The sequence below is a fragment of the Blastocystis hominis genome (assembly GCF_000151665.1).
Source record: "Blastocystis hominis, Singapore isolate B (sub-type 7) whole genome shotgun sequence assembly, scaffold_8".
NCBI classification, from domain to species: domain Eukaryota; class Bigyra; order Opalinata; family Blastocystidae; genus Blastocystis; species Blastocystis hominis.
Window position 1 is genome coordinate 548,107 of NW_013171867.1, and position 25,004 is coordinate 573,110.

The following is a 25,004-nucleotide window of genomic DNA, read 5'->3' on the forward strand; positions in this document are numbered from 1 at the left end:
GGGTTTGCTTATTCTCAAGGTAATGTTTGAATCGCTTGTTTGTACCGTGCTTCTCGTTGTACTGTCTCAACAGATCAGAGACAAGGTACATTCGAATACCATTATCAAGGCACATACGAATCTTGTAGTCGTAGAAGTCAATCTCTTCGAATTTCATTTCTATTTGTATTTATGTATTGAACTCTTTTAAGTACAATAGTTACAGTAGGGAACACTACGTGCCCCCCCCGGGGAAGCTTCGCTTCCCCTTACACCCTCTGGATAGCTGGGTCAACAGCGTCGTGCGTGTACAAGTGAAGGAGTGCCAAGTAGCCACAGTTGTTGGCAAAGATCGACTGGTATTTCACTTTGTTCACACGGAACACACGGTTCGTACCTGTCAACGGGAAGTCATTCATCTCGCCAAAGCTGTCCTGGTAGTTCAGCGTGCCATCGTCTTCACGGAAGCAAGAAACAAAGTGACCGAGCTTACTATTATCCTCGAATGGTATCCAGATGATGCAATTCGCCGGTTCTTTGTACTCTTTGGCCAGTCTCTTGTACTTGTCCAATTCCATCACATCGAAGTCGGGTATCTCGAGTTGCTTGGCCAGTTTTCGAACTTCATCGAAAGTCATTGGTTCAGCATCCACATTCATGTATCCATGCTTGTAGAGTTTACTTAGTACGGAGGAAGCTCTGCTTTGGGGCGACAAAGTCGCCCCGGCGGAACGAAGTTCCGCCATGCTTCCTCCCGGGGCAGCGACGCTGCCCCTCAGTACACTCTCCTTCGAATCACTGACTCGTGCATCTTGTTCTCGTTCTGTGGAAGGGCTGTGAGGATGCGATTCTTTTTTTTCGTCTGGACTTCAATTGCTTGTGTCTCGTTGTCCAGGTCAGAAATATCGTAACCAGTGCCGGCTTTGCTTTCCTTGCCCTGAATCTGGTTTGCCACATCGCTAACCGTACCCTTCGCCATGTCACCTATCACATTCGCGAGCTGCTTCACGGTGTCCGATCCTGTCTTGTTGCTCACATAGTTCACACCCTTGTTGATCGCGTTGTTCGCGGCATTCGTGCCAGCATTGACCAGGATATCGGTGATGGGTTTTAACTTGTCGGCATTGTTGTCGTACCAACCTTTGATCTTGTTCCAGGCATTCTTGAAAAACGTGCCAACACGACTTGAACCGGCGTACAAGGCTCCACCTCGGACTTCGATGTTTTTACTTTGTCGTTCGATGGCTTTCATGGTCTTCAACACGTCGTCGTAATCGCTAGGGTTGATTCCATTGAGGAACACAGCAGAAGCTCCTCCGAATTTGAGTGCACCTCCCTCCTTACCACTAATCAAACTTTTGAGACTCGAGATGATCTGTGGAGCCATCTGAATGAGCGCTGGGATGATCGTGGCAGCGATGGTACCAAGTGCTCCGCCTTTCTTTAGTCCGGTCAGCTCGTTCATCAATTGCGCTTCATTGAAGGCTAGTGCTCCAGCGGATTTAGAGTCTGTCTGACATGCACCACCTTCCTTGAAAGCAATGGCTCCACCGGTGTCCTTGGTCGCCCCATTGAAAGCAATAGCACCAGCTGTTTTCGTCTTACTAGCTCGTTTTGGTGTTCGCTTTCGTGATCGCTTTGATTGCACTGGTGCTTCGAGTTCCTTGTGTAGATTCAATGTCTTGCGTCGATCCACAATCGTTCCACTATCCTGTTCTCGGAAATCGGGTTCGCCATAAAAGGCAGATATATCAACAGTGAATGGAATTGCCATTTATGTATGGGGAAATCGTAGATTTCCCCGGGGGCACGAAGTGCCCCATGCCTACAAAGTGAAAAGAAGATCAAAGATATATTCATTAGCCATTGAAACCCTGTGTAATGAACATATCCTTGATCGTGTTGTACGTATTTTGCAGATATTGCTCGAATTGTTGATCTACATTGACAGCAAACCGTTTGATCTTGTTTTTCATGTAGTCCAAATAATCAGGAGTTAGATCCTTACTATTAGCTACTCGTATGAAGAAACTCATCAGTTCGGGGTCTTCATTTCGATCACGATAAGCCCTGAAGAGACGTGAGAATCCAAGGTCATTTGCAAATTGAGCGAAAACAGGATTGTTGAAATTGCGAGCAAGCAAACTTGAGAAAGCAATGAAATCTTCGCGAGTATCATCGCTTTCCCAACTTTCCTTGGTGTCATTAGAATCTTTACTTTCATACGCGTCAATCAAGGCTGCAGCTCGATTCACTTGATCGATTGCTTGAGGTGTGAAACTAGCATTTACACTTTCAGATTGACGACCGTCCAGTACAATCACAGGTTGAATTTGTGGCTGATTCCGGAAATATTCATATGATTGCCAAATGGCATCCATTAAGTTCTGGATTCCTCTCATATTCTGCTGATACAATTGTTGATACAATTGTTCCCGGGACAGCTGAGTATCAGCAAAATGATTACTCATTGTAGTAAGCAGCTGACCAGTTTGAGCATGTCCATCAACAACTGCATTACCAACATTTGTCAACAGGTTGTTAGTTTGAGTCTGATTGTCAGTGAGTTGGCTACTCATGGAATTGAATCCATTTGTCAACAGGTTGTTAGTTTTAGTCTGATTGTCAGCAAGTTGATTAACAATTGCACCCGTAGAATCTTTGATTAACTTGGTTGTTTGAGCTTGTCCTTGTTCATATTGGTTGCCCAGAGCATTCGTACCATCCAATAGTTGTTTCCTAGTTGCCTTTCCCTCTTCTGCAACCGCATTACCAAGAGCTATCAGATTCTGATTCGTAGTCTGCAATTCATTGGACACGTTTTGAATCAAAGGTGTGAATGTATTGAATGATTCAACCAACCGTTTGTTGATTTCATCATATGCTTTTGCCAACTCAGCAGATACAAATTGCTGAATGAAGCTGTTTCGCTCTAGCCATTGTTTCAAGAAATCATTGTACTGCGCCTTCATGAACTCTGTCAATCCATCAATTCGCATTTCACTTTGGGTTGGAATCAATGCTTGGATATCAGCAATTGCAGGAGGATCAGGTTTGTTTTCAATTCCTTGGAGACGAGCTTCGACTCCTTGCAGATATCTATTACTCTCCTCAATCACAGCCTTCTGTTGATTTACCAAGTCACCAATTTTCTGGATCAAATTGTCATCTCCTGTTGCAATGCTTGTTGCCACTTCAGCATACTTATCACTCAACGACTTGATTCCATCGTTCGTATTTGTCAATTTTGTTTGTACACCTTCCAACAATTCTAACATCTTAGGATAACCCTTGTCCTTATCTTCCAGGAAATTGATTCGTTGTGCTACATAAGCTATTGCATTATAAATATTGCCAAGGTTCACCTGGATATCAAAGCTGTTCATCACAGCAATCACTTCATCCAACTTGTTGATAATGGACGTCACATCCATCTGTTGTACGATCTGATTCGTCACATTCAGAGGTTGTTGTTCAGGTTTGATCAACCACCGATCACGTTCAACGCGACCTTCAGCTACCAAATCTCTATATTTCGTACTACCTCGTTTCGTAGTGTGTGTCACACCTCTTTTATATGCCGTAGTATTATCGTCATTCCAATACAGGACATCTCGATTTGGATCACCATGTTCACCCACATCGTCTCGCAAGCCAGCAAAATCATTGATAATCGCTGCATTCTGTTGAGTAACTGTGTTGATACTATCTCCCATCTGTTGAGCTGCAACCGTTATGGCATCAGCAGCATTCTTCATTTCGTTGATGCTAGTTCCAAGATCACCAGTTATATTCACGATTTGTGCATCGCCAACCTGTGATCTCTGGTAGCGGATACGATAGGGTGATACTGGCTCATATCCAAATGGATTATCAAAGATAGCTCGTTTCTCCATGTCAGACAACTTGTGATTCACAGACTGGACAATGATCTTGTTGAATTTATTGTCAATTTTAGCATTGTAGACCACGTTGTCCTCGAATGAGTACAACAGTACGTTCTCATCGTCAATTCGCTGCATTTGATATCCACGCATGTCAGAGACGGATACACGACGACGTTCAGCAGGTGAGAGATTCATGTACGAATCAAACAAGGTTCGCTTCTGTCGCCATTGTTCGCTCCTCATTCGCTGTTGATTGAATTCACTTTCAACGACTTTATCGAAATAACGATTCAACATCTTGTCCATCATGTTTCTCGACTTCACTTTGTGTGGCTTGTATCGAATGATTGGAATTGTAGCAACGTATTCATCCATTTACTATGGGAGGAACAATGTGGGGCGACTTTGCCGTCTCCCCTTCTTTACTTTGTCTCTTTCGAATAACACGAAATCGTGAATGAGATGTACACATTCGAATTCAATGAGATCGGACGGTCATTCGCGTCCGTCAGTACCCAGTCAATGTAGTCCAGGTTCGATTGTTCAATCACATCGATCGATAGGTTGTCCCAGGTGATCATGTTGTTCAGTCCCATCGATACATGAATCAGGTTATCGATCAACGGACTCTTCAGACCGAATGTTTGAGCATTGATACTACTGTAGACTCGGATCACACTCATGCCATTCGTGATGTCGTAGGGTTCACTCGCTACCATGCCTGCCTCAACGATACCTTCCAACTTGAGGATACTCGTGTAATCAGGTGCGCCACTAAGGTCAACAGCGGTCGCCACATCACTGTTCAAGTATGCTCGGTTAACATCGTCTACCTGGATGGAATCGGCTATCGCACGGCATAACTCGGTAATCGAGTAGTAGCCAGGACCGACGTTGTACACCATTTCAAACCCTGACAGCATTTGAACCTTCACCACATTCATTGCACGAATGTTCCAGAGAGAAGTGGTATCGATCTTGCATGTAATCGAAGTGATCTTGTACACAAGGTCACGAGGCATTATCACTGTGTTGAACGTTTCATGGTATCGTTCGTTGTTCTTCGGAATTACTGTATTGTGGTTAATCACACTTACCGGTAGTGCACGATTATGACTCATTTATTGTGTGGAAGTGAATGCACACTGTAATCGGCATTGGCATGGGCAATCGTTGCACCGGTCTTATCGGTCAACGAGAATGACCATTTGCGACTTTTGGGTACCACGACGTTCATGTGTGCATTCTCCGTAAACTCCTCGTTCAATACAACCAACGGAGACTGTCGTCGTTCTTGCATGTTGTTCACTCGATCAAGGACAAGACAGGTGCCAGGCGATTCTCCCTTCATAGTCACTCTGTCGATTACCATGTCGCTTTTGATGAGGTTGTTACTCGTGAATTCATGTTCGTACGTTCGAGCAATGTTGAACACTAGATTCATTTATTATTTCCTCCTGAAACGGTGAATCCGATTAGCAGGTACACGTTCCCAATGAACGATAGCGGGTCACCATTTTCGTCCTTCAACTCGTACACGATGCGATCAAGCAATTCAGAACATGGTACCAACATGCGATTCTTGTAGAAGTAGTTCTTGTACAAGCTGTCCATCGGGACATTCGCAAGCAGTGGTATCGTCTTGCTTTTCACGATGTTGCAATACAGCTGTATGTTCGATAGACCGTTCGTGATATCGACAGGATACTCGGCAACCATCGGACCATAGTTGGCATAGTACACACCATCGTCGAAAGGGATACGCCATGTATGCGATTGCGATCCTGAAGCGGGAACGATGGTTCCCAGGTTACCACTCAACGAGAACACGTAGTCTGCGTGAATGTAGTACCCATCTGTCTCAGCTTTCCATCGTATGTTCAGTGCAGCCGAGTCAAAACACTGGTTCATGTGCCATATCATGTCAGCCTGTGTCAACCGTGATGGTATGGTCCACGTGAATGTCTGAACGTCATCTGTGTACGTGATATCAGTCTCGGGGGAAGCACTGCTTCCCTCTTCGTCCAGTGTCATCATTCCGTACGGGAAGCGAATCGTCGTGTTAGCCGTGTACGACTCAGATTGTTCCCAGTCAACGAAGGTAGCCAATGATGGAACAACAACTTCATCATTCCTCACATACGTAACACGTGTCGGTTGTATGAATTCGATCGACACAGCACGATCGGAATACGTACTACCTTTGATCATATTCGTCACATTCAGACCATCGATGTTTGCCATCGCAAACTCGTAAGGTGATGTCAACTCGGGCATCCTGATGTAGTAATTGCGATAAAACTCGAAATAACAAGACAAATACACACCACCTGGTTCAGCGTATGGTCCGGGTATAATCTTGAAACATGGATTATCACAAAACAATATGAATCGTGGTTCTGTACCATTTCGACATCCCATTCGTACTCGACCACCATTATCTGCAATGACATATACCAAGTACCCTCCGAGAGATGCATCTACATATATCTTATTGATCACATTAGCGATCATATTCACGATATCAATAGCGCTATAATGACCTCGTTGGATTGTGAGAGGTCTTTCGCCATATCCACGTATTCCAAGTATAAAATTCGTCGTATCGATAAACACTCTCGTGTGATATATACTATCCTTGGAATACCAAGGTCCGATCGAAGAACCATTCGATGACACCAAGTCACCTGTATTTTCCGATGTAATATGCAATTCCAATTCTGGTGCATAGTCCTTCGCAGTCCATGACATGCTTTCTCTATTGTCATTCACCGTCCACGCAATCGCATTCTGGTGAGATGGAGGTAGTTCCATAGCACTCGCATATCGAGCATTGAGTTCATTAAAACATGTGGTTGTAAGAGTATTCATCTTGATCGGGGTAGACGTATCGTCCGTTATGTAGAATTCACCACTATCGAGTACTGAACCATCAGCTAAACGCATCGTGTATGTCGCGAGAGGCTTTAGCAGGAACCGATTATCATTCGTACGCATTTTCCAGTCATACGCAATGAAGGTGTTTGATCCTATGTACGCATGACCACCAATACCTTGCGTTGATGTCAATTTGAACCATGGAGTCCAACCAAAACCATCGATCGTCGTGTCAACACTGGATCGATTGAAATACCATCCGTCTGCTTGGACATTGAAGCGAACATGATCATCCTCGATCGTCATGGATGTGAGTGGAAGCACTTTCACCATCTCAGCACCGACAGCCTCGATGAACTCGGAGAACGTGTAGTAACCGACAGGCAATGTCAACATGTGCGATTCCCTGTTATCAGTAACAACCACGTGATTACACGAGGAAGACATGTAGTAGCGCTTCGGGTTGTCCACTCCTTTCACCAAGATGTCCGATTCGAAACCAAGGATCGATTGTATCTCTGGTGCATTCGTGAAATCAATCATGTAGAAGTGATCTACCGTGATGTGGAACGCATTCTCGCCGCTATACACCAATTCGAACAGGGCATCACTAGCATTCAACTTTGCAATGATCGTTTCGATGTCGTATGCACCGCGTGGTATCGTGATCTCTTGAATCGTAGCGCCAGCATTGATTAGCACCACTTGATCAGTCGGCACGTTGTGCAACACGAAGTCCGTATACAACGACACAGACGAGATGTAGCACTGGTCGAACGAGAGAGGATTGTCCAGCTTCACTTCCTTCTTGGTGGTATTACCGAACACTTCGATCATGGAGAACTGGTTTGCAGAGGCAATCGATGAAGGCACTTCATCATACACGTCATCAATCGTCAATTGGAGTTCGAATTCGCCGTTCAGTCGCATCATCTTGCCATCCATATCGCGGAAGACGAACATCAATTGATCAAACCGAGTGATCATTGGAATGCACACGTCTTCCACAGTTCGCACGTAGTCAGCCGTTGGATCGTCAATGATCATCGTGGTGAGCAGGTTATTGTTCTGGTTGGCAATCTTCAGCTCCGATGATCGCACGATCGTCGAGTAGACCTGAATCACTTGGCGATTTCGCGTGATATCAATCACGTTCGATCCACTGAACGAAGCAGGTAGAATGACCGTTCGTCCATCGAAGCCGAGGATCTCACGAATGTCAGGTGCATCTGTAAAGTCAATGGTGTGTGGAGACTGAATCCAGATACAACCGAACGACGAGGCATTCATGGATATGGAGAATGTAGTATCGGTCATCATATTGAGCAAGGCAATGATCTCACTGATCGTGTAATAACCAGCAGGGATTGTCACAGTCTCGTCATTCGAAATCGTGACAATGTTCGTCGTGTCCACGTTGTTGAACATAGTCCCATTAGGACGAAACAGGACAGTCATGGAAGTGATGTAAGGATCCTTGTACTTGTAGGGGTTGATCCAGGTGAATGAGCCATTGGTAGGTGAGCCTTGAATAAGCATGGAGTAGTGCATGGTCTTTCTCTCTTTACCATTATATAAAGGGCAGACAATTACCACATTGGAAGAAAATGGCCGAAAAGGTTTTCGCGCTTTATGCGTCGTGGTACTCGAGGTAGGCAAGCAGACAATGGTCAAAAAGGCAGCCAGGAATAAAAAAGGAGGCCTGGAATAAAAATGGCCGAAAAAGGGCCGAAAAAATTTTCGCGCTTTATGCGCCATTTCCCTACTACTCATATCAATACCTCGGATCACAAAGGAACTATAACTGAAATTGTCTGAGCATTTTCCAATTATACCAATTTGAATGGATTGTAATTGTGGTAGATTCTTCAATTCAAAATCGCCAGCAAAATCACTGAAACTATTTTTACCAATTTGAATGGATTCCAATGATTCACAATTCAATATGTGGAATGATTTCGATTCATCATAATCCTCTTCATTCTTTCTCTGAGTGAATGAATTGCTTCCGATTTTGATAGTTTTCAATCGATTCAATCCATCGATTTTGAATGCTTGTACTGATTCAAAACAATCATTGCCGATTTTGATTGATTCCAAATTATACAACAATGAAACATCCCAATCAACCAATACACAATTGTCAGTCAGTTTCAAATGTTTCATTCCGATATTCAATGGTTTGCTTCCATCGCCTTCATATTCTTCATCAATATCACATTCAATTCCATTGCACCATTCACATTCGTTCACTAATTTACCATATCGATCATACACTTTTCCACTTCCAAATCGATTATCATCACACCAATATCCTTCATATTCAATACATCCATTATTATGATAACTCGTTCCATATCCAAATCGTTTCCAATTGATCATTATGCCCTTGTACACCAATATTCCATCATCATCATACATTTCACCATATCCAAATGGAATTCCCAACTTGTTTTCTGTCAATACCAATCCTTCAAATCGACTTCCATGATCCAAATCCACGATTCCTTCTACTACTTCTATGGATTGTTCTTCATTATATGAAATAGCACCAATTTGATGATTTCCAAACACTTTCAACACTTTCTGCTCATTAAGGACAAATCCTTGATTCATGAATATTTCATTATCGAATTGCAATACTACACATTCTCCATTACTCAATATAAGTGAAATCCAGCCATCTAGTTTCATTGCTTTATCCAAGCATGCCTGAACAATTTGAATGATAGAACTGTCTACTTGACAGTTATTAGTAGCAGTGTTGACAAAATCAGCAATGTTTTGCATCGAAATATGGACTATTTTTAATCTATGGTTATCACCATTCTTTTTTTATTCTTTATGGACGGGATACTCATTTTTATTCATTATCACAATTATTTTACTTTTATTCTGTTGTGCAATGAAGAGAATACGTTAAAAGATTGTATTCCTTCATCCCTTTGATTTTCATAGTATTTCGATAAATTCGCTGCTTTTATGCACTATACATCTATATACTCAGCTCAGAAGCCATACATTTGACTTTCTTACGTTTTTGTCATTTCTTGTTCAGACAATTATCCTTGCAGTTAAAAATGAGGACTTTCTCACGCATTATATTGATACTAAGTAGAATGTACCATTTCTGTGCAATTCACTTCAGAAAGCAAGTACCAATAGTGTATTTTGTTTTTAGCACATTATCATAAATATAACTATTTAGATTTAATAGAATGAGATATTCAGTATTGTTGATTGGGACTATTGGTGTGAAGGGATTGATTCTCTTTTGACACGATTGCTCGTTAATCTAGAATCATCAACATTATTGTAATAATAATGATGTTATTGTGGAATATGGAAGATTGTATAGTGAGTCAAAACCAAAATGCAAATTAGGGCAGAAAAGCAAACATATCACTTCATTTTGTGCTTGATGTTATCTGAGTATATTTTGAATGGATGAATGACCAGTATTTCTTACACATAACTAACATAGTATTGTGAATGGCATTGTGATTCTTCTCTATTATTGTGATTATTATATCTAAACAAAGTGAATTGAACACCTATCTATCCAATCGCTTCCTCTCATTCTCCAATAAAGAATGCACAGTTTATCAAACAAACATCCAAATTACTCTTCGAACTAAACCATTCAGGTATCAGCTCAGGAAGCCAAGCTGCTTCAATCGCTGTTACTCCTCTAAAGTATTCCTTTGTCGTGTACACAAGCTCCTGCTCCGTTAAGGACAGCCCTCCTTCTCTCTATTTGGATATGGTATAAACAATCGCATCAGGGTATGGTTTCCTCTGAAAAAGAACGGAGGCTGGATGGATGGCTGCCGTTTTGTGACCTATAATGGTTTGATATTCACACCGACTGTTCTTCACAACCTCCTTCACTCGATTCGCAACCTGCACGAACATCCCAGCAGCCAAACAACGCCGAACCTGATCGAATTCCCCTTCGCAGCTCTAATCAACGAAATCACAACGCAGGTTACGATTTCTTCAATTCCAATTTTCTGGCAATAGCCAACGAGTTGCTTGCGAATTTCCACAGCAGTCTTCATCGAGCGAGAATTGATATAGTTATCATGACACCACTGAACATTCCCTTTTTCCTCTCTATTGTTGATATGTCCAAATGGGTGACTACCGATAGGCATGGAAGACATTCAAATAAGTCAAATGATCTCCATACACGGAAGCGAATCGTTTGTGCGACACGTTGGCTTTCTCTCGCTCCTCGCGTGGAGAATAAAAGACGTTTTCCACAGACAGAATCGACACGATATCCAGAATCTTTCTATCATTCATCCATTTCCGCATCTACCTCAGCCGAACAGTGGTATTCTTTGCTCAGAATCAGCAGGCGGGAGTATAGCGGATCTAAAGGAAGCAGCGCCATTTCTCTCCCCAGCTTGGTCAGCGATCCCTACATCCAAACCAGACCTCTTCATTACAGATCGGCGATCCAGAGCCCCCAAGAGAAGCAGCTGCTCCAACGATCGTTTGAGCGAATCGCGCGAAGGAGCTTGCAGATAGTGGAACCCCAAAACGTCCTCGATCCCCATCGTTTTCAGCTATGTTCCATTCAATAACCCACGACACACCTGAAGAATCATGCTGCTCAAATTGCATCGCTGAATTTCGGGCACTGCGTCTTCAGGAAGAGCGAGAAACGCGTCTTCAGGAAACAATCGAAAGCACTGCGTCTCATCGCTTGATCAAATCTACCTTCCCAGCACTTTCACGACCCGCTCGTCCCGATCGTTGCCACGCATGTGACTTCGAAACGGGCGTGACGAGAAGCGATTCGAGTCCGGTGGTCGTTTGAGACACGCGGATTTTGATCATTCCGCTGTCCACGACATATTTGATGCCTTGGATTGTCACCGACGATTCCGCGATGTTCGTAGACAGAATCACTTTGCGCGAATCGGGAGGCGTGGGAGTAAACACGGCCAATTGTTGTTCGGGAGGCAAGGCTGCGTAGAGTGGATAAATCAGAAGCGATTTGGCGTCTTTCGGGAAGAGAGGAAGCTTTTCTTCCAGCATTTCTGCCAGTGATTCAATTTCTTCTTGACCGGTGAGAAACACGAGAATATCGCCAGTGGGAAGATCTAAATGGATCTGAAAGAATGAGAAGAAGAGAATGAATGAGTACTTGGAGAATGGCGATTAAAGCAGCTTCTAAATAGTCTGGTTCGGGTGTGGGTGTGTAACTATCGTTTATTTCATTCCAAACAAAGACTAGATCTCAACGGGGAAAGTGCGGCCTTTGATTTGAATGATGTGGTTTGGGAAATTCGATCCAGAGTGGTTTGGATAAAAGAAATTTTCGAATAGTTCGCATTGAATGGTGGCACTCATCACGATCAAACGGATTTTTCGGCTTTGCTGTACATAGCGGATGAAAGAGCACAGAATTTCGGTTTGAAGGGATCGTTCGTGTGCCTCATCGAGGATCAGCACACTATATCTAAAATTTTAGTTTTTCTGGTTGAATGCTTACTGGGATAATTCACGGTCCAGCATGGCTTCACGAAGGAGCATTCCATCTGTTAGGAACTTGATACAAGTGTTCATTGAGGTGCATTCATCGAATCGAGCAATTTAGCCAACTCCATCTCCAAGTTCTGTTCCTCTTTCTTCAGCAACTCGCTTGGCTACAGTGATGGCAGCCACACGACGCGGTTGAGTAATTCCAATAACACCATCACTATATATAATCGAAAATAAATGCATTTACTTAAAATAACCAGATTCTAGCAGGTATTGGGCAATTTGAGTTGTTTTTCCACTTCCTGTTTCTCCAACAATAATTGTAGTGGGATTATTCTTTACTGATTCAATAATGTCTTTCCGATAGGCAAACACAGGAAGGCTTTTTCTCTCTGCTTCCAACTAGAATGAATGCTTACTATAATCCATACATTTTTCCTATTTACCCTCTTCGAAGGCATAGAAGTGTTTCTAGTGTAATTATCAAATATTACCTCTTTTGCTTTCTTCATTATGCTCCTTAGTAATAGGGAATACGAAAGAAATAAAGGAGTAGTTCAAATGAAAGAAAAGTGTGAACATTGAGTTGGAAAAACATTGATTGCGATTATTACTAGCCTCTTATTGATGTAGTTGTGTAAGATTCAAAGGAGTTTACCCATTTATGTGAACAGTAGAGAGTATTGTGTTGTTTTAAATTGAAGGATTGGTAAAGTATGGATATTCCAAATTCTATGTCATAGAGCATTGTAATTAAAGTGTTATTGAGGAATCGAAACAGTCCAACCCATGTTTGATTGTGCTTAGTTTCAACAGAGAGCATCGATCTTTCACACCACATTTTTGTTAGTTTATAAACAAACAAACAATCAATATCACATCACATTACATCACATCACGTCACTTAGTTCACGCAAATCTGCTTCTTCTGGGCGCTTTCTTCCTTTTTGGGAATCACTACCTTCAGAACTCCATTTTCATACATCGCGTTAATACCATCCACGTTCGCATTCTTCGGCAGAGATACTTCACGATGGAAAGAACCGAAATGGCGCTCACAGAAATGGCACTTGTCCTTCTCTTCCTTCTTCTCGCTCTTTCTCTCTCCTTCAATCACAAGTCCATTATCTTCAACATGCATCTTGATTTCACTCTTGTCCATTCCAGGCAGATCCACACTCATTTCATACTCCTTCTCGTTCTCTTTCATGTCCATTCGGCCAAATCCACTGAACGGAGTAATCACATCACGACGAATTCCATCACCGAACCAAGAATCCAAGTCATGCTGCTTGGGGAAGGTCGAAACCAGGAGATCATCAAAGTTATCAAAGAAAGGATCACGGAATATAATGCTCATTATCACTGTTACTAACTTAGTTCTATCAAATAAATAAATTATGAAAAGTTAGGAAACGATTCCAAAAGATCCAGAATTCTATCGAACATTCCGGAATAAATAGGAAAGCAAAAGATGTGTCGATTTTATAAATATATGAAATATGGGGAATCATTTGCAACATGTATGAGAAGTCTAGGCCACCAAACAATCGATCACCAAATTCGCACCTTCTTCCAGTACATATATGGATATGTATAACTAGTCATTTTGAATTTATCCGCATAGGTAATATTACCAAAAAAACGATGACTTCCATTTCCATTCACTCTTTCTTATTTACTACCTTCCAATATAGAACAATTCTGTATTTGCCGATTATGCACATAGAAAATCTTTGATTTGTTAGTGTTTGCACAACCTTGTTTCTTTTTTCAATTCGTGCGTTTTCTTAAGCTCTAACTCTTCTTCATGACAAGGAATATGGCTTTCCAGACTTTTAGCCATTTTCTCACTCACATGTTCATTTTGTTTGTAATATTTCCAACAAACATAAAACTACCTTATTATACCACAGTTCTTGATGGATTCGCTATGTTCCCAGCAAAGGTTCCATAATGATACCCTTTTGCGTGTTCCACATCAGAATCAATCTTTCCTAACTCCCATATCGTGCAACAAGGTTTTCTTTCCAAACAAACACTCATTACTTCCTTCCCCTATACGAAGCGGTCTTTTCAAACTTGCTAACGAAAAAGCCGATCGAATTACACTTCTCCGTCATATTATACCGCTGCACCATCCTACACTCCATCTCCCCTTTCTCTCAACACCCACTCGCATTGCTCTCTGCTCAACCCACAATTCTCCAGCCCTGCCTTCCCAAATCTCCATTCCGCCTCAATCGGCACCAACCGCATCGGAAACTCCCTCACAATAAACGCCACGTTCTCTTCATTCTCCATCGGGTCGATCGTGCCTTGCCCTCACTCTCCCCCTTCTCTCCTACACGTGCTGTACACCAGCGTTCCCCCCACACGCAGCAGCTGCACCGCCACTTCGATAAACTGGCGCTGGTAGTTTCGATACCCCATCAAATCATTCATCGTCACTTCGTGCAATAACCGCGGGCGGAGACCCAAAGCCGAACACGGAGGGTCCAGCAGCACACGATCGAAGATTTCCCGCGGGTAGCCGGGGAGCTTCGCACTCCCCGCGATTATCCCGGCGAGAAGAAGGTGCTGGAGGGGCAACGGAATCGCGAGGGAAAGCGTGGAATCGAGAAGGCGTTTCTCCTGCTGGTTGTGTTCCGCTTTCTGAGAGTGACACAATTCCTAGACACTCGCTTGCTTCTGTTTGCGACTGTTAAGATAGCGTTCGATGATTCGCTCGGGAAGAACCGCGGGAATCGCAGACTCCTTCTCGACGGATGAAACGCTCGCATTACCCTGTTTTTGCTCCCTTTGTTTTTGTTTTCGCTCTTTCTGTTTCATGATGCGGCGGAGTTTCTTCTCGAACGATTTACTCTCCAATGGCGAAACGGCCGCGTCGTTCCCCGCGGGAATGCGATAATCCGCTCCCTCTCTATAGAGTTTCTGCTCTTCTTCTTCACTCATCACGCCCTATCATCAACCCTGATCCTCAAATCCGCACTTTGGTCATATCGAGATAGCGGATTTGAAGGCTTTGATATCCGAATTTTTGTTTGATAGCGAGAAGATTGTCGATGGCTTTCTTTCGGCTTCGATCCATTCCTAAAACCAGCCCTTTGTCCTGCATCAGCATGCATAAATGGGACCATTTGTTCCCAGGAGCAGCGCAGCAATCGAGAATGGCTTCGTTGAATGGGATGAAGGCAAACAAGATGGGGGGAGGGTGGGGAAATAATGATGAAACAAATACCTTGCATCTCTTCCAAGCAAGAATAGCATTCGGTTTTGTTATTCCAAGTGGGATGTTTGATCATCCTGACCCATTCCCTGCATTTCCAACTCCAAAATCGACTTTATCTTTGTACAAATCACACTACCAACATCAATCATTCTTTCATTTCCTGTGTTTTTTTTCTTTCCAACAAACACTTCAGTATTCATATTGTTGTTATACGATGATTATTACTACGACTACACCTTCTTTCCTTCTTTATTCCTTCCCTGTTCCTTCGCTCGTTCGCTTAAGCGGACACATCAAAGTCCATGATGACATCGTCGAGCGCGAGGTTCTGTCCGGGCTTGAAGTAGACCTTCTTGACGACGCAGGCCTTCTGCGCGTAGAGCTCGTTCTGCATCTTCATGGCCTCGACGACGGCGAGAGGCTGTCCGGCCTCGACGCGATCGCCCTCCTTGACGTGGACCTTGACGAGGGATCCGGCCATGGGGGAGGCGAGGAACTTGCTGGTGTCGGGCTGCACCTTGGGGATCATGAACTTGCTCAGCTCCTGGGCGCGCGCGCTGCGGAGCACCACGTCGAAGTTTCCTCCGCAGTACTGCATGCTGTATCCCTCGGTGGTGGGCTCGAAGTACTGCACCTTCACGTCCACGCCGTCCACCTTCGCGCTCACGATCGGACGGTCGCTCTCCAGACCCGCGTCCTCCACCTTCACCTTCTTTCCGTCGATCTCCAGCGTCATCGCCTCGCCCTCGAACTCCATGTGCACCTTGTACTCCTTCTCGCCCACCGTCGCCACCAGGTCCTTCTCACACACCGGCTCGTACGACTCCATCTGCTGGTCGTTCGTCGCCTCCTTCGCCAGACGCTCCTGGTGCACCGCGATCGTCGCCGCGATCAGCTGCTCCGCCTCCGTCTCCGTCAGGTGCGAGCCCGTCCAGCCGTCAGGGTACTCCTCCTTGATGAAGTTCGTCGTGATCTTCCCCGAGCCGAAGCGCTTCGACCGGATCACGTCCTGCAGGAACGCAGAGTTGTGGTTCAGGCCGCGGATGATGTACGTGTTCAGCGCCTCGTCCATGCGCTTGATCGCCGTCGCGCGGTCGTCGCCCCACGTCACCAGCTTGCAGATCATCGGGTCGTAGTACATCGAGATCTGCGATCCGTCCAGGATGCCCGAATCGCATCGCACGAACTCGCCGCGCGGCTCGATGTACTTCGTCAGCAGACCCAGCGACGGCAGGAAGTTCCGGCGCGGGTCCTCCGCGTACACGCGCGCCTCGATCGCGTGCGCGTACCGCTTCAGCGGCCAGTTGATCAGACGGTCCGGCAGCTTGCGGCCCGCGGCGATCCAGAACATCTGCTCCACGATATCCTCGCGCGTCACCATCTCCGTGATCGGGTGCTCCACCTGCAGACGCGTGTTCATCTCCAGGAAGTAGAAGTTCTTGTGCTTGTCGCACAGGAACTCCACCGTGCCCGCGGAGCAGTAGTTCACCGCCTTCGCCATCATGCACGCCTGCTTGCCCATCGCCGTGCGCGTCTCCTCGTCCAGCAGCACCGACGGAGACTCCTCGATCACCTTCTGGTTGCGACGCTGGATCGAGCACTCGCGCTCGGGGAACGCGCAGTAGTTACCGAACTTGTCGCCCAGCACCTGGATCTCGATGTGGCGCGGCTCCTCGATGTACTTCTCGATGAACATGCGGTCATCGCCGAACGCAGACTTCGCCTCCTGCTTCGACAGGTGGAATCCAGACAGCGCCTCCTTGTCGTTCCAAGCGATACGCATTCCCTTGCCACCGCCTCCGGCCGACGCCTTGATCATCACAGGGTAACCGATGTCGTTCGCAATGCGCAGAACCTCCTCGTCCGAGTTGATTTCGCCGTTGAAACCAGGAATCGTGTTCACCTTCGCCTTCACGGCCAGGATCTTCGAACCGATCTTATCTCCCATAGCCTCAATCGCATATTTGCCAGGACCGCACCAGATAATTCCCTCCTTCTCCAGAGTCTCCGCGAAACGCCAGTTCTCAGAAAGGAAACCATAACCAGGGTGCACAGCGTCAGCTCCAGTCTTACGGCAAGCCTCAACGATCTTATCAGCCACCAAGTAACTCTGGGCAGACGGAGAAGGACCAATGTAAACAGCCTCATCAGCCATCTTCACGTGCTTGGCGTTGCGATCAGCGTCCGAGTACACAGCCACCGTCTTGATACCCATGCGCTTAGCGGTCTTGAACACACGGCAAGCAATCTCTCCACGGTTAGCTACCAGGATCTTCTTGAACGGAAGCTCGCCTACGCACTCAATCCACCTCAAAATTCCCTACCTTCAGTCGCAAAACTTCTGGCAAGTTTAGAAACCTAGACTCTCACAAAACGTCACCAAACCCCTACACCACGAATTCCAGAGAAGGAACGTCCGAACATTTTGTTCTCTACCTTGAACGAAATGAATCTCTGAGTTTATTCACCAACTGGAGAAATAGGGAATCATTTGGGCGTTTCATCGCTTTCCACCATTCTCAATTTACACTATTCGCCATTCCAACAAACACCAATTATTAGTTATCGCACAGCTCTACTTGATTTGTGTTTGGATAATATGTTACAAAACGGCCTTCGCTGAAAGTCCCGGGAAACACGACTTTACAACCACTCTCTTCAATAATGGATTGCTCGGAGGATGTTGAAAGAAGTAACTAGGGTGAAATCGAAGCAAATAAGAGAAACGAGGTGGGGGAGTGGAAAGAGACGTAGAAAAGGAGAAAGTGAGTGGAGAATAGGTCCTGAAGGAATAAGGTGACGTTGAGAAAGAATGGTTTTTGCGAGTTGTTGAACTAAGTGGTGGTCTTGAGAAGTGAGGTTATTGATGGATTCTCTTGTTATATGACTTAAGTCGTCTCGCAACACACACAATTCTTTCCTTCCTAGACGAATTCGGCTTGGATTGCTTGTGAAATGAATATTTTCTGGATGTTCGTGGAATACTTCTTGAATTGGGTGTGAAAAGAACTGAGGAATCTACAGCATTGAATCTGCAAAGTGCGTTGTACTGGTTCTCTTGGAAACAGCCCATTCGCCCCTACATCGCGCGTGCCTGGAACAAAAATGAAGTGTGCGTGTTCCACGAGGCGAGGAAACGACGCGATTAGTTCTGCTAGGGATGTAAACAGACGGAGGAGTCTGCGAATTCCCGCGGAATCCACGGAGAAGTTGGAGGACACGAAATCCCCGCAGAACAGAAAGGAAGGCGGCAACGAATCGTCCGCGTGTTTGGTGAAGAGTTCTTTGAGCCGATCGAAGACATCCGATCGATCCAGAAACACATCGGAGAGGATGAGAAGGGATGGAGATTCGATTCGTTTGTCGATGGATGATTCATTCCCGCGGTTATTTCCATTCTCTTTTTCCACTCCATTCCCCATTTCAATTTCCATTCGATGCTCCATTTCATTATCATTGTCATTGTCATTGTCATTGTCATTGTCATTTTCACGCTCGTGGAGTCGCGTCACGCTCACTGCGCGCGGTTCTATCGGCGGTTGTTCCATCGACTAGATTTCACTTCGCGTTTGCATCTACTTCCACGCAAAACACAGAGCCGTTCATGATTCCCTCCGCCATCACAAACATTCCCTCCCCAAAAAAACCATCGCCGAAACTCTACAGAGAAACGCAGAAGGGCTCGCTACTGTCTGGGAGAGGTCCAGCGGAATGCTGGTGTTCAGCTCGTTCAAAACGTAGTGTGTTGGATTGAGAGGATTGCGAGATAACACTCCAAACAGGCGAACGAAGTCCTGCGTCAGGGAAGAGTCGCCTCGAATGCTGTCGAAGCTGCTCAGCTCGATGGAGCGGGACTTGTTATGGAGAATCAGATACTTCATCAAAGAATATCTAGGCGTAATGGGTAACACAAAACCTGTACTCTTCGCGATAGGACTGGACTCGTAATGAGGGGTCGTAGAGATAATTTGAATCGTTGCACTTGGTGGAAAAATGATATCCGGAGTCGAAATGAAGTAAGGGAGTATCGAAAGCTCCATAAACAGTGACAATTTGCGTCTTCTTTGGAGTGCTTTCCGACTTGTTTAGTATGCTGTCGATCGTTTCTGCAGTTACCACACTTCCTATCAAATTACCGTATTTGCTGCACACAATACCATTTTTACATATCTTTGCAATTTCACTACTCAAATAATTCAATTCTCTTTCCACATCGCCACTTCTAAGCAATCATGCTCTAAAATCAATTTTTAACGATTCTAATCTCGATCGAATTGACTTTAGTGCATCTTTCCGAAGAGAGAGTCCCAGAACCCGAAACTTGCGTATAATCTACGTCAAATCCCTTCTCGAATTCAAACATCACGATCCATCCCTTTACAACAAACACAAAATATAAAAACAAACCAAAACTAATCCAACTTTGTCGGAAACACAGTATGCGTCAGAAGGGACTGAATAATTCCAGAAATCGTTATCACGCCTCCAACAATCGAGCACAGCGTCGTATAATACTGCAAGAACCCAATTCGACTTTCCCGTTTTGTCAAGCGAATCGGTGTGATTTGGTACTTAAAATACACGCCAGGCGATGTACGACTGAAGTAGGATGGCTTATCGAGCAGCTGCGTGTACTCCGTGACGCTGTATTCATAGCTACGCGATGTACCTCCGAAAAGCGAGATGTGCTCCACAGGGATCAATTTCAGGAAGTATGTGATGTGGTTGAAATCTGCGTTCATGTTCTTTTGGTAGTTGTCGAGAGTGTTTTCGTTGTAGTTTGTATCGCCGAAGGAAAGAGTCGAGATAATGTGCGAGCAATTGAAAGCAGAAAGGTCTTCATGATCGAAAAAGTGAGAATGCTAGCTTGTGATAGTGTGGAAATGCATACACTTTGAGGGAAGAAACGACTTGTCAATCCAACATGGAAATTACCCTCTCCCTACAAATTGAGGGCCCTGAGAAACTATTACTGGATAGAGATTGAAAGTGGAGACGACTCTGCATCCAGCGGCGCTGGAATCGCGAGAAATTGGTGTTTTCGTAGTCTTTGTGACAAATCGGGAGATAAACGTACTTCGATATCTGTAGGCTGCTTAGACTTTGTAGCTTCAAAATGGAGATCGAAAGCTGACAAATCAATGAAAACAAAACAAACGAACAATCACAGGATAGTTGCAGGAAAGAAATATCGAGCTTGGTAGGAATTGCATTCTCCAACTGAGATTCTACGTTCAGTGTAGTAACTGTTTTAGGAACGAGGAAGGAGTACGTCTGCATCGATATTAGTACCACAGTTATGATAAGAGATATAATGGATACTACAGATTATGCAGGAATCACGCAAATCACTTAAACCCCCGACAGATGTTTTTACTTGCAGGCCATCAATTGCCTTCCGATATAAATCGTATCTCTTGATTCCAGAACCCATGGAAAGAGAAACTATGAAAATGGTGTTGAAAAGAAGTCGATTTTTGGATTTATTTGAATGAAACAAACATGGATTAACGAGTCTTTTCTTATTGACAACATACAATTCACTCTCAGGAAATGAAAACAACACACATAGATTATTGGTATTTTTTCACTAAGAATACAATACAAATTTATGATATTGCAGCATTTTCGCTCTCCATATTTTCTATGACACAGGCAGTTGTTTGATAGGAATAGATTCTTAGCTCCATTTCAACCATTGCTAGTGTTGCCTTCTTTTACAGTCTCAATTGTGTGATTGATAGTAATCTCCATCTAAACAATAATCCCTTCGAGCATAATTTTGCATGAAAATATATAGTTAAAGTCTATATTTGTGATCTATTCCTTGTTTACCTAGCATATAGGGAAAACCTTATTAATAATAAACTCTTTCTCTACTATCCATTTCAAGCAATAATAATTATTAGCCATGTGATTTGGCTCTTTGAATACCATTTTTGTGTCTCCTTTTCAAATTCCCTCTAAGGCTTTAATATTCACCTTTTTATTCAAGACTTAAAATAGAAAATGAATCTCAGATTATCCAAATTGCAAGAACAAACTACCCTTGTAATTCTGCCCCTATTCCTCTTCAACTGTTATTTTCCCCGTTATCAGAACGATATAAATAGACTCCTATAAAAATAAGCGATCTATTCTCTTTAAGAATGATGAAAAAGCAAACAATAACGAATCTCTTATCTCGTTTTGGAGCATTGTTCTAATTGAGCATGGTTTTAAAGGCCATTTTTCTTCTAACTCTTATTTGTGTGTGTTGCTGTGACTTTGCTCCATGTATTGCATCTCTATGTTGTATAGTATAGTAAAAAAGGGAGGTGGTGGCCATAGTGGAGGTGGCAGTCATGGAGGAGGTGGCAGACATGGTGGAAGTGGCAGACACACTTGGAGAAGTCCTTTTCACAGTTATTATTATCATCCGCCTCAACATTTCTTCTATCAGCACAGATATACGCAAGGTTTGTTTTATATTTCATATTTTAAATAGTCTGTGGATCGTATAACCTTTTAACCTATTTGTCAGGAACAAGTTTGTTTAACGATTTTCCTTCAGATCTTAGATGTCACTCATATTCTTGATATTCAGGGCTATAAAGGAAACACTCCTGACGTTCTCAAGATTAGTGATGTCTATTACATGAACAACACTAGTCCGAAATCAACCTATTTTGTATATTATGATTTAAATATTGAAAAAACGATTTCAGTATTTCATGATATCAGTATCTCCTCTCATTTCGATTTCACTTAGATTCCTTTCATGCAAATTTCACTTGCCAACCATCAACACCTATGGTAGTAGTTTCTTCTGCATTCGCCTCTTACTTCTCTTGTGTTACCCAGCCTGAAGTGAACGTTGCAGTGAACGCAAGGTTAGCACTCCAAACCTTTTCGATTCGTAGTGGCCTTTCCTGCAAAGACAAAAATGGAGCAAATCCTTTTGAAGCATACAGCTTCCAATCCCACTTGAATATTTCTCTGTCTACAACGAGTAAGCGAACATCATGAATTGAATGTTTAGAAGACAGTGCTACGCTCAACTCCGTCGTGTACCCATACATAAACAACAGAAGTGAGGGTTGTTGAAGGTCTTCAGTGTAGATTGCTTATCTCAAGAAGTCTGGCTTGTTAGTATCATCGCTATGGTGCTTGTTATCATTATCGGGATTTGTGCTGTGATTTGCTGCATTTGCAAGTCGAAGAAACGCGCAGAGAACAACGCGGAAGTGAATTCGGTTGTCACCAATCCATCTGTTGTCACCAATCCATCGATTGCACCAAACGCAATGAACGGACCCGCGGGAACTATACAGCCCGGTAGTAGTAAGCGATTGACAAAGAGAGCTAAAGGATAGTTTTCCCTTCCTATGCGACACCCAATTCGAATGTTTATCAGCCATTGCTTTGAATTGTTTTCGTATCAAACACTCGATCAACTAAAACGATTCATCCTTTTCATTTGCGTTCTTTCCTTTCATCGCTTCGTCTGTGATTCGAATGCGACTGGAAACTTCGAGAATCGACATTGTCTAGAATCAGAAATAATCAAAACGATTTGCTACTTGAAGATAATATTCTATATTCGCTTCAAATGTCGCTACAAATCCTTCCTCGAATCGAGTTCCGCCATTTTCTTTCAGAAGAATCTCGTTTTCTGCCGATGTACAATACTTTTCGTACTCGTTAAACGACGCGATTTCATCACACGAATTCCAAATGTCTCGAATCGCTTCCGAAATCTCGTTTTGCTCTTCTCTTTCTGTTTCCCTGGATTCTTCCTCGTCTTGCTTCCCTTCCAGCTTCTTTATCAAATACTTTGTAAAGAGTTTGAATGGGAAATAGTCCAAACACAGCAAACAATACGCTGCGATCAGAGTGAACAAAAAGTTCATTCGATCATTGGGCAAGCAAAACTGAGTGTGTTTGCACGAATCTACATAGAAAAACAGAAAAGCAACAAACCATATTCAAACTTCAATACTCTCTTCGATTCTCTTTTCCCATCCCAATGATCTGAATAATATATAATATACGATTTCTCCTTGTGTTTCGAAAGATTGGCGACTACGTTCTTCAGGTTCCGATGGAAATCCACATTCCATTTACTGAGGATTCGTTTCATTAAACGGAGGGTACATGGATGAAGTACACGCATTTGCTGAAGAGAGTGCGAATCCTCCTCACTCAGCAATACGTCATACAACATTCGCTTAAATTGCCTATGATAACATTCAGTAAATAGAACTACAAAACATCAAAGTCTTGGAACTCTGAACAACAAAAACCGATTTCAAGCAAGAAAAGGGCGTCGATTCGTTGTTTCATCATTATGGAACACTCGTTAAACATATAGATATTGTACTCCTCGAGAAGGGAAAGCGGCATTCCATTCATTTGCTGAATCTCCCGCATATCTTCAAGTGTCAAATCGTTGAGAGACTTTGACTGCAATTCCTTTTTCCGCATTTCTTGATAACTACTTCCATTCCTATCGTTTTCATTCTTTTGTTCTTCTCTATTTGCGGCTTCTGTTTTGATTTCATCTTCCGGAACATACTCCGGAAAGTAGGTCTCAATCAAAGGTTTGGCGTCAGCATTCAACTCCAATAGCTGTTGCAGCGACTGAACAGGGATTCGATACATATACAGCATTTGATTGTCGTTCGCACAATTCTCCTCTGCGCAAATCTACTCAACATTCCGATTCTGAACCCTTACATCCGCAATGTTTTGTAAGGCGCTTGTGAGAATCAGAGAAGACGAATACAAGGAAGGATCCTCAAACACCATCTCGATCACTTTCTTCTCTGCCAGCAATTTCATTTGATCAGCTGTCGCTGACGCAAGCAGAAGCGCTAAATCTGTCAGTACTGCCTGCTTTAACAGCGAGTTATCCTGCGAATCGCATGACATTATCGCCAAATCCACAAGCTCCGAATTCAGAATCGTCTCGTTATACTTGTCAGTACGCTCGAGAATTGCACAGAAAATCTGCCAGGCTACAGTCGCACAGTCCACTTCTCGAAACTTTATTTGGTGAATGAGAATCGTTTCCAAGTGGTTTTCCATTAAGAACTAGATCGAATTGATTTCATGGCTTTACGGAGAGAATGAGCTCTGATTCGTCGTAGAAAATGACTTCAGCGAGACGGGTGAGCGTATAAAGTGCGATGGATTGCGACGAGGAAAGACAAGTTTGAAGAACGTACTGAAGCAAGAGCTTATCGAACACTGTCTGAAGAATGAGATGGAAGCGAAAAGACAAACATCGATGGGGATGAGTAACAGAAGACTGTGATAAATGTGGTTTATGTGGAAAACAATGTTATCTGATGTCTATGGAAAAGAATAGGTGAATGGCCTACATATTGTGTGCACTTATGAAGGAGGGCAAGCAGTTTTTCAGAATAGAAATTCACGTTTCCGAATGCAACACACGACGAAAAAGAGTAGAGGCCTTGGAAAACGTAGGATTCATTGTCGATATGTTTATCGATCAACTCGATCAGCATGTCAAACAAGTTTTCCAGGTC

The 25,004-nt window shown here is 43.7% G+C and overlaps 8 protein-coding genes; 1 reads left to right on the forward strand and 7 right to left on the reverse strand.

Annotated features, from left to right (window-relative positions):
• Positions 1 to 10,319: 10,319 nt before the first annotated feature.
• GSBLH_T00004861001 (uncharacterized protein) lies at positions 10,320 to 12,323 on the reverse strand (the record flags this gene model as incomplete). The annotated part of the gene is made up of 11 exons (XM_013043837.1): positions 10,320 to 10,469; positions 10,518 to 10,706; positions 10,736 to 10,859; positions 10,891 to 11,036; positions 11,068 to 11,169; positions 11,198 to 11,317; positions 11,348 to 11,443; positions 11,472 to 11,867; positions 11,902 to 11,959; positions 11,989 to 12,216; positions 12,250 to 12,323. 11 exons carry the CDS (start codon positions 12,321 to 12,323, stop codon positions 10,320 to 10,322), a joined length of 1,683 nt encoding a protein of 560 aa, XP_012899291.1.
• Positions 12,324 to 12,350: 27 nt separating this feature from the next.
• Positions 12,351 to 12,769, reverse strand: GSBLH_T00004862001 (uncharacterized protein; the record flags this gene model as incomplete). XM_013043838.1 has 3 exons in its annotated part: positions 12,671 to 12,769; positions 12,487 to 12,641; positions 12,351 to 12,456 (listed from the first exon to the last, which is right to left on the reverse strand). Exons 1-3 carry the CDS (start codon positions 12,749 to 12,751, stop codon positions 12,351 to 12,353), a joined length of 342 nt encoding a protein of 113 aa, XP_012899292.1. The 5' UTR covers positions 12,752 to 12,769.
• A 338-nt stretch (positions 12,770 to 13,107) lies between these two features.
• On the reverse strand, positions 13,108 to 13,599 carry GSBLH_T00004863001 (uncharacterized protein; the record flags this gene model as incomplete). XM_013043839.1 has 1 exon in its annotated part: positions 13,108 to 13,599. One exon carries the CDS (start codon positions 13,597 to 13,599, stop codon positions 13,144 to 13,146), a length of 456 nt encoding a protein of 151 aa, XP_012899293.1. The 3' UTR covers positions 13,108 to 13,143.
• A 685-nt stretch (positions 13,600 to 14,284) lies between these two features.
• GSBLH_T00006898001 (uncharacterized protein) lies at positions 14,285 to 15,363 on the reverse strand (the record flags this gene model as incomplete). The annotated part of the gene is made up of 5 exons (XM_013043840.1): positions 14,285 to 14,381; positions 14,416 to 14,557; positions 14,588 to 14,912; positions 14,979 to 15,200; positions 15,232 to 15,363. 5 exons carry the CDS (start codon positions 15,361 to 15,363, stop codon positions 14,285 to 14,287), a joined length of 918 nt encoding a protein of 305 aa, XP_012899294.1.
• A 299-nt stretch (positions 15,364 to 15,662) lies between these two features.
• Positions 15,663 to 17,905, reverse strand: GSBLH_T00004865001 (Propionyl-CoA carboxylase subunit ?). XM_013043841.1 has 4 exons: positions 17,863 to 17,905; positions 17,796 to 17,829; positions 16,181 to 17,763; positions 15,663 to 16,105 (listed from the first exon to the last, which is right to left on the reverse strand). Exons 1-4 carry the CDS (start codon positions 17,893 to 17,895, stop codon positions 15,752 to 15,754), a joined length of 2,004 nt encoding a protein of 667 aa, XP_012899295.1. The 5' UTR covers positions 17,896 to 17,905; the 3' UTR covers positions 15,663 to 15,751.
• A 490-nt stretch (positions 17,906 to 18,395) lies between these two features.
• Positions 18,396 to 18,893, reverse strand: GSBLH_T00006899001 (uncharacterized protein; the record flags this gene model as incomplete). The annotated part of the gene is made up of 1 exon (XM_013043842.1): positions 18,396 to 18,893. One exon carries the CDS (start codon positions 18,891 to 18,893, stop codon positions 18,396 to 18,398), a length of 498 nt encoding a protein of 165 aa, XP_012899296.1.
• Positions 18,894 to 19,883: 990 nt separating this feature from the next.
• On the reverse strand, positions 19,884 to 20,213 carry GSBLH_T00004866001 (uncharacterized protein; the record flags this gene model as incomplete). The annotated part of the gene is made up of 1 exon (XM_013043843.1): positions 19,884 to 20,213. One exon carries the CDS (start codon positions 20,211 to 20,213, stop codon positions 19,884 to 19,886), a length of 330 nt encoding a protein of 109 aa, XP_012899297.1.
• Positions 20,214 to 21,745: 1,532 nt separating this feature from the next.
• On the forward strand, positions 21,746 to 22,879 carry GSBLH_T00004867001 (uncharacterized protein; the record flags this gene model as incomplete). Its single annotated transcript, XM_013043844.1, has 8 exons — positions 21,746 to 21,929; positions 21,959 to 22,000; positions 22,032 to 22,193; positions 22,223 to 22,343; positions 22,374 to 22,462; positions 22,493 to 22,543; positions 22,573 to 22,794; positions 22,827 to 22,879. 8 exons carry the CDS (start codon positions 21,746 to 21,748, stop codon positions 22,877 to 22,879), a joined length of 924 nt encoding a protein of 307 aa, XP_012899298.1.
• Between the last annotated feature and the right edge of the window lie 2,125 nt (positions 22,880 to 25,004).

Bases quoted from the DNA above. Each gene is read 5' to 3' on its own strand.
- GSBLH_T00004865001 (XM_013043841.1), bottom strand. From the start codon at position 17,895: ATGTTCGGACGTTCCTTCTCTGGAATTCGTGGT. The intron at 17,830-17,862 runs GTAGGGGTTTGG...GTGAGAGTCTAG, and splicing joins CCTTCTCTGGAATTCGTGGT to GTTTCTAAACTTGCCAGAAG. The intron at 17,764-17,795 runs GTAGGGAATTTT...TTGAGTGCGTAG, and splicing joins CAGAAGTTTTGCGACTGAAG to GCGAGCTTCCGTTCAAGAAG.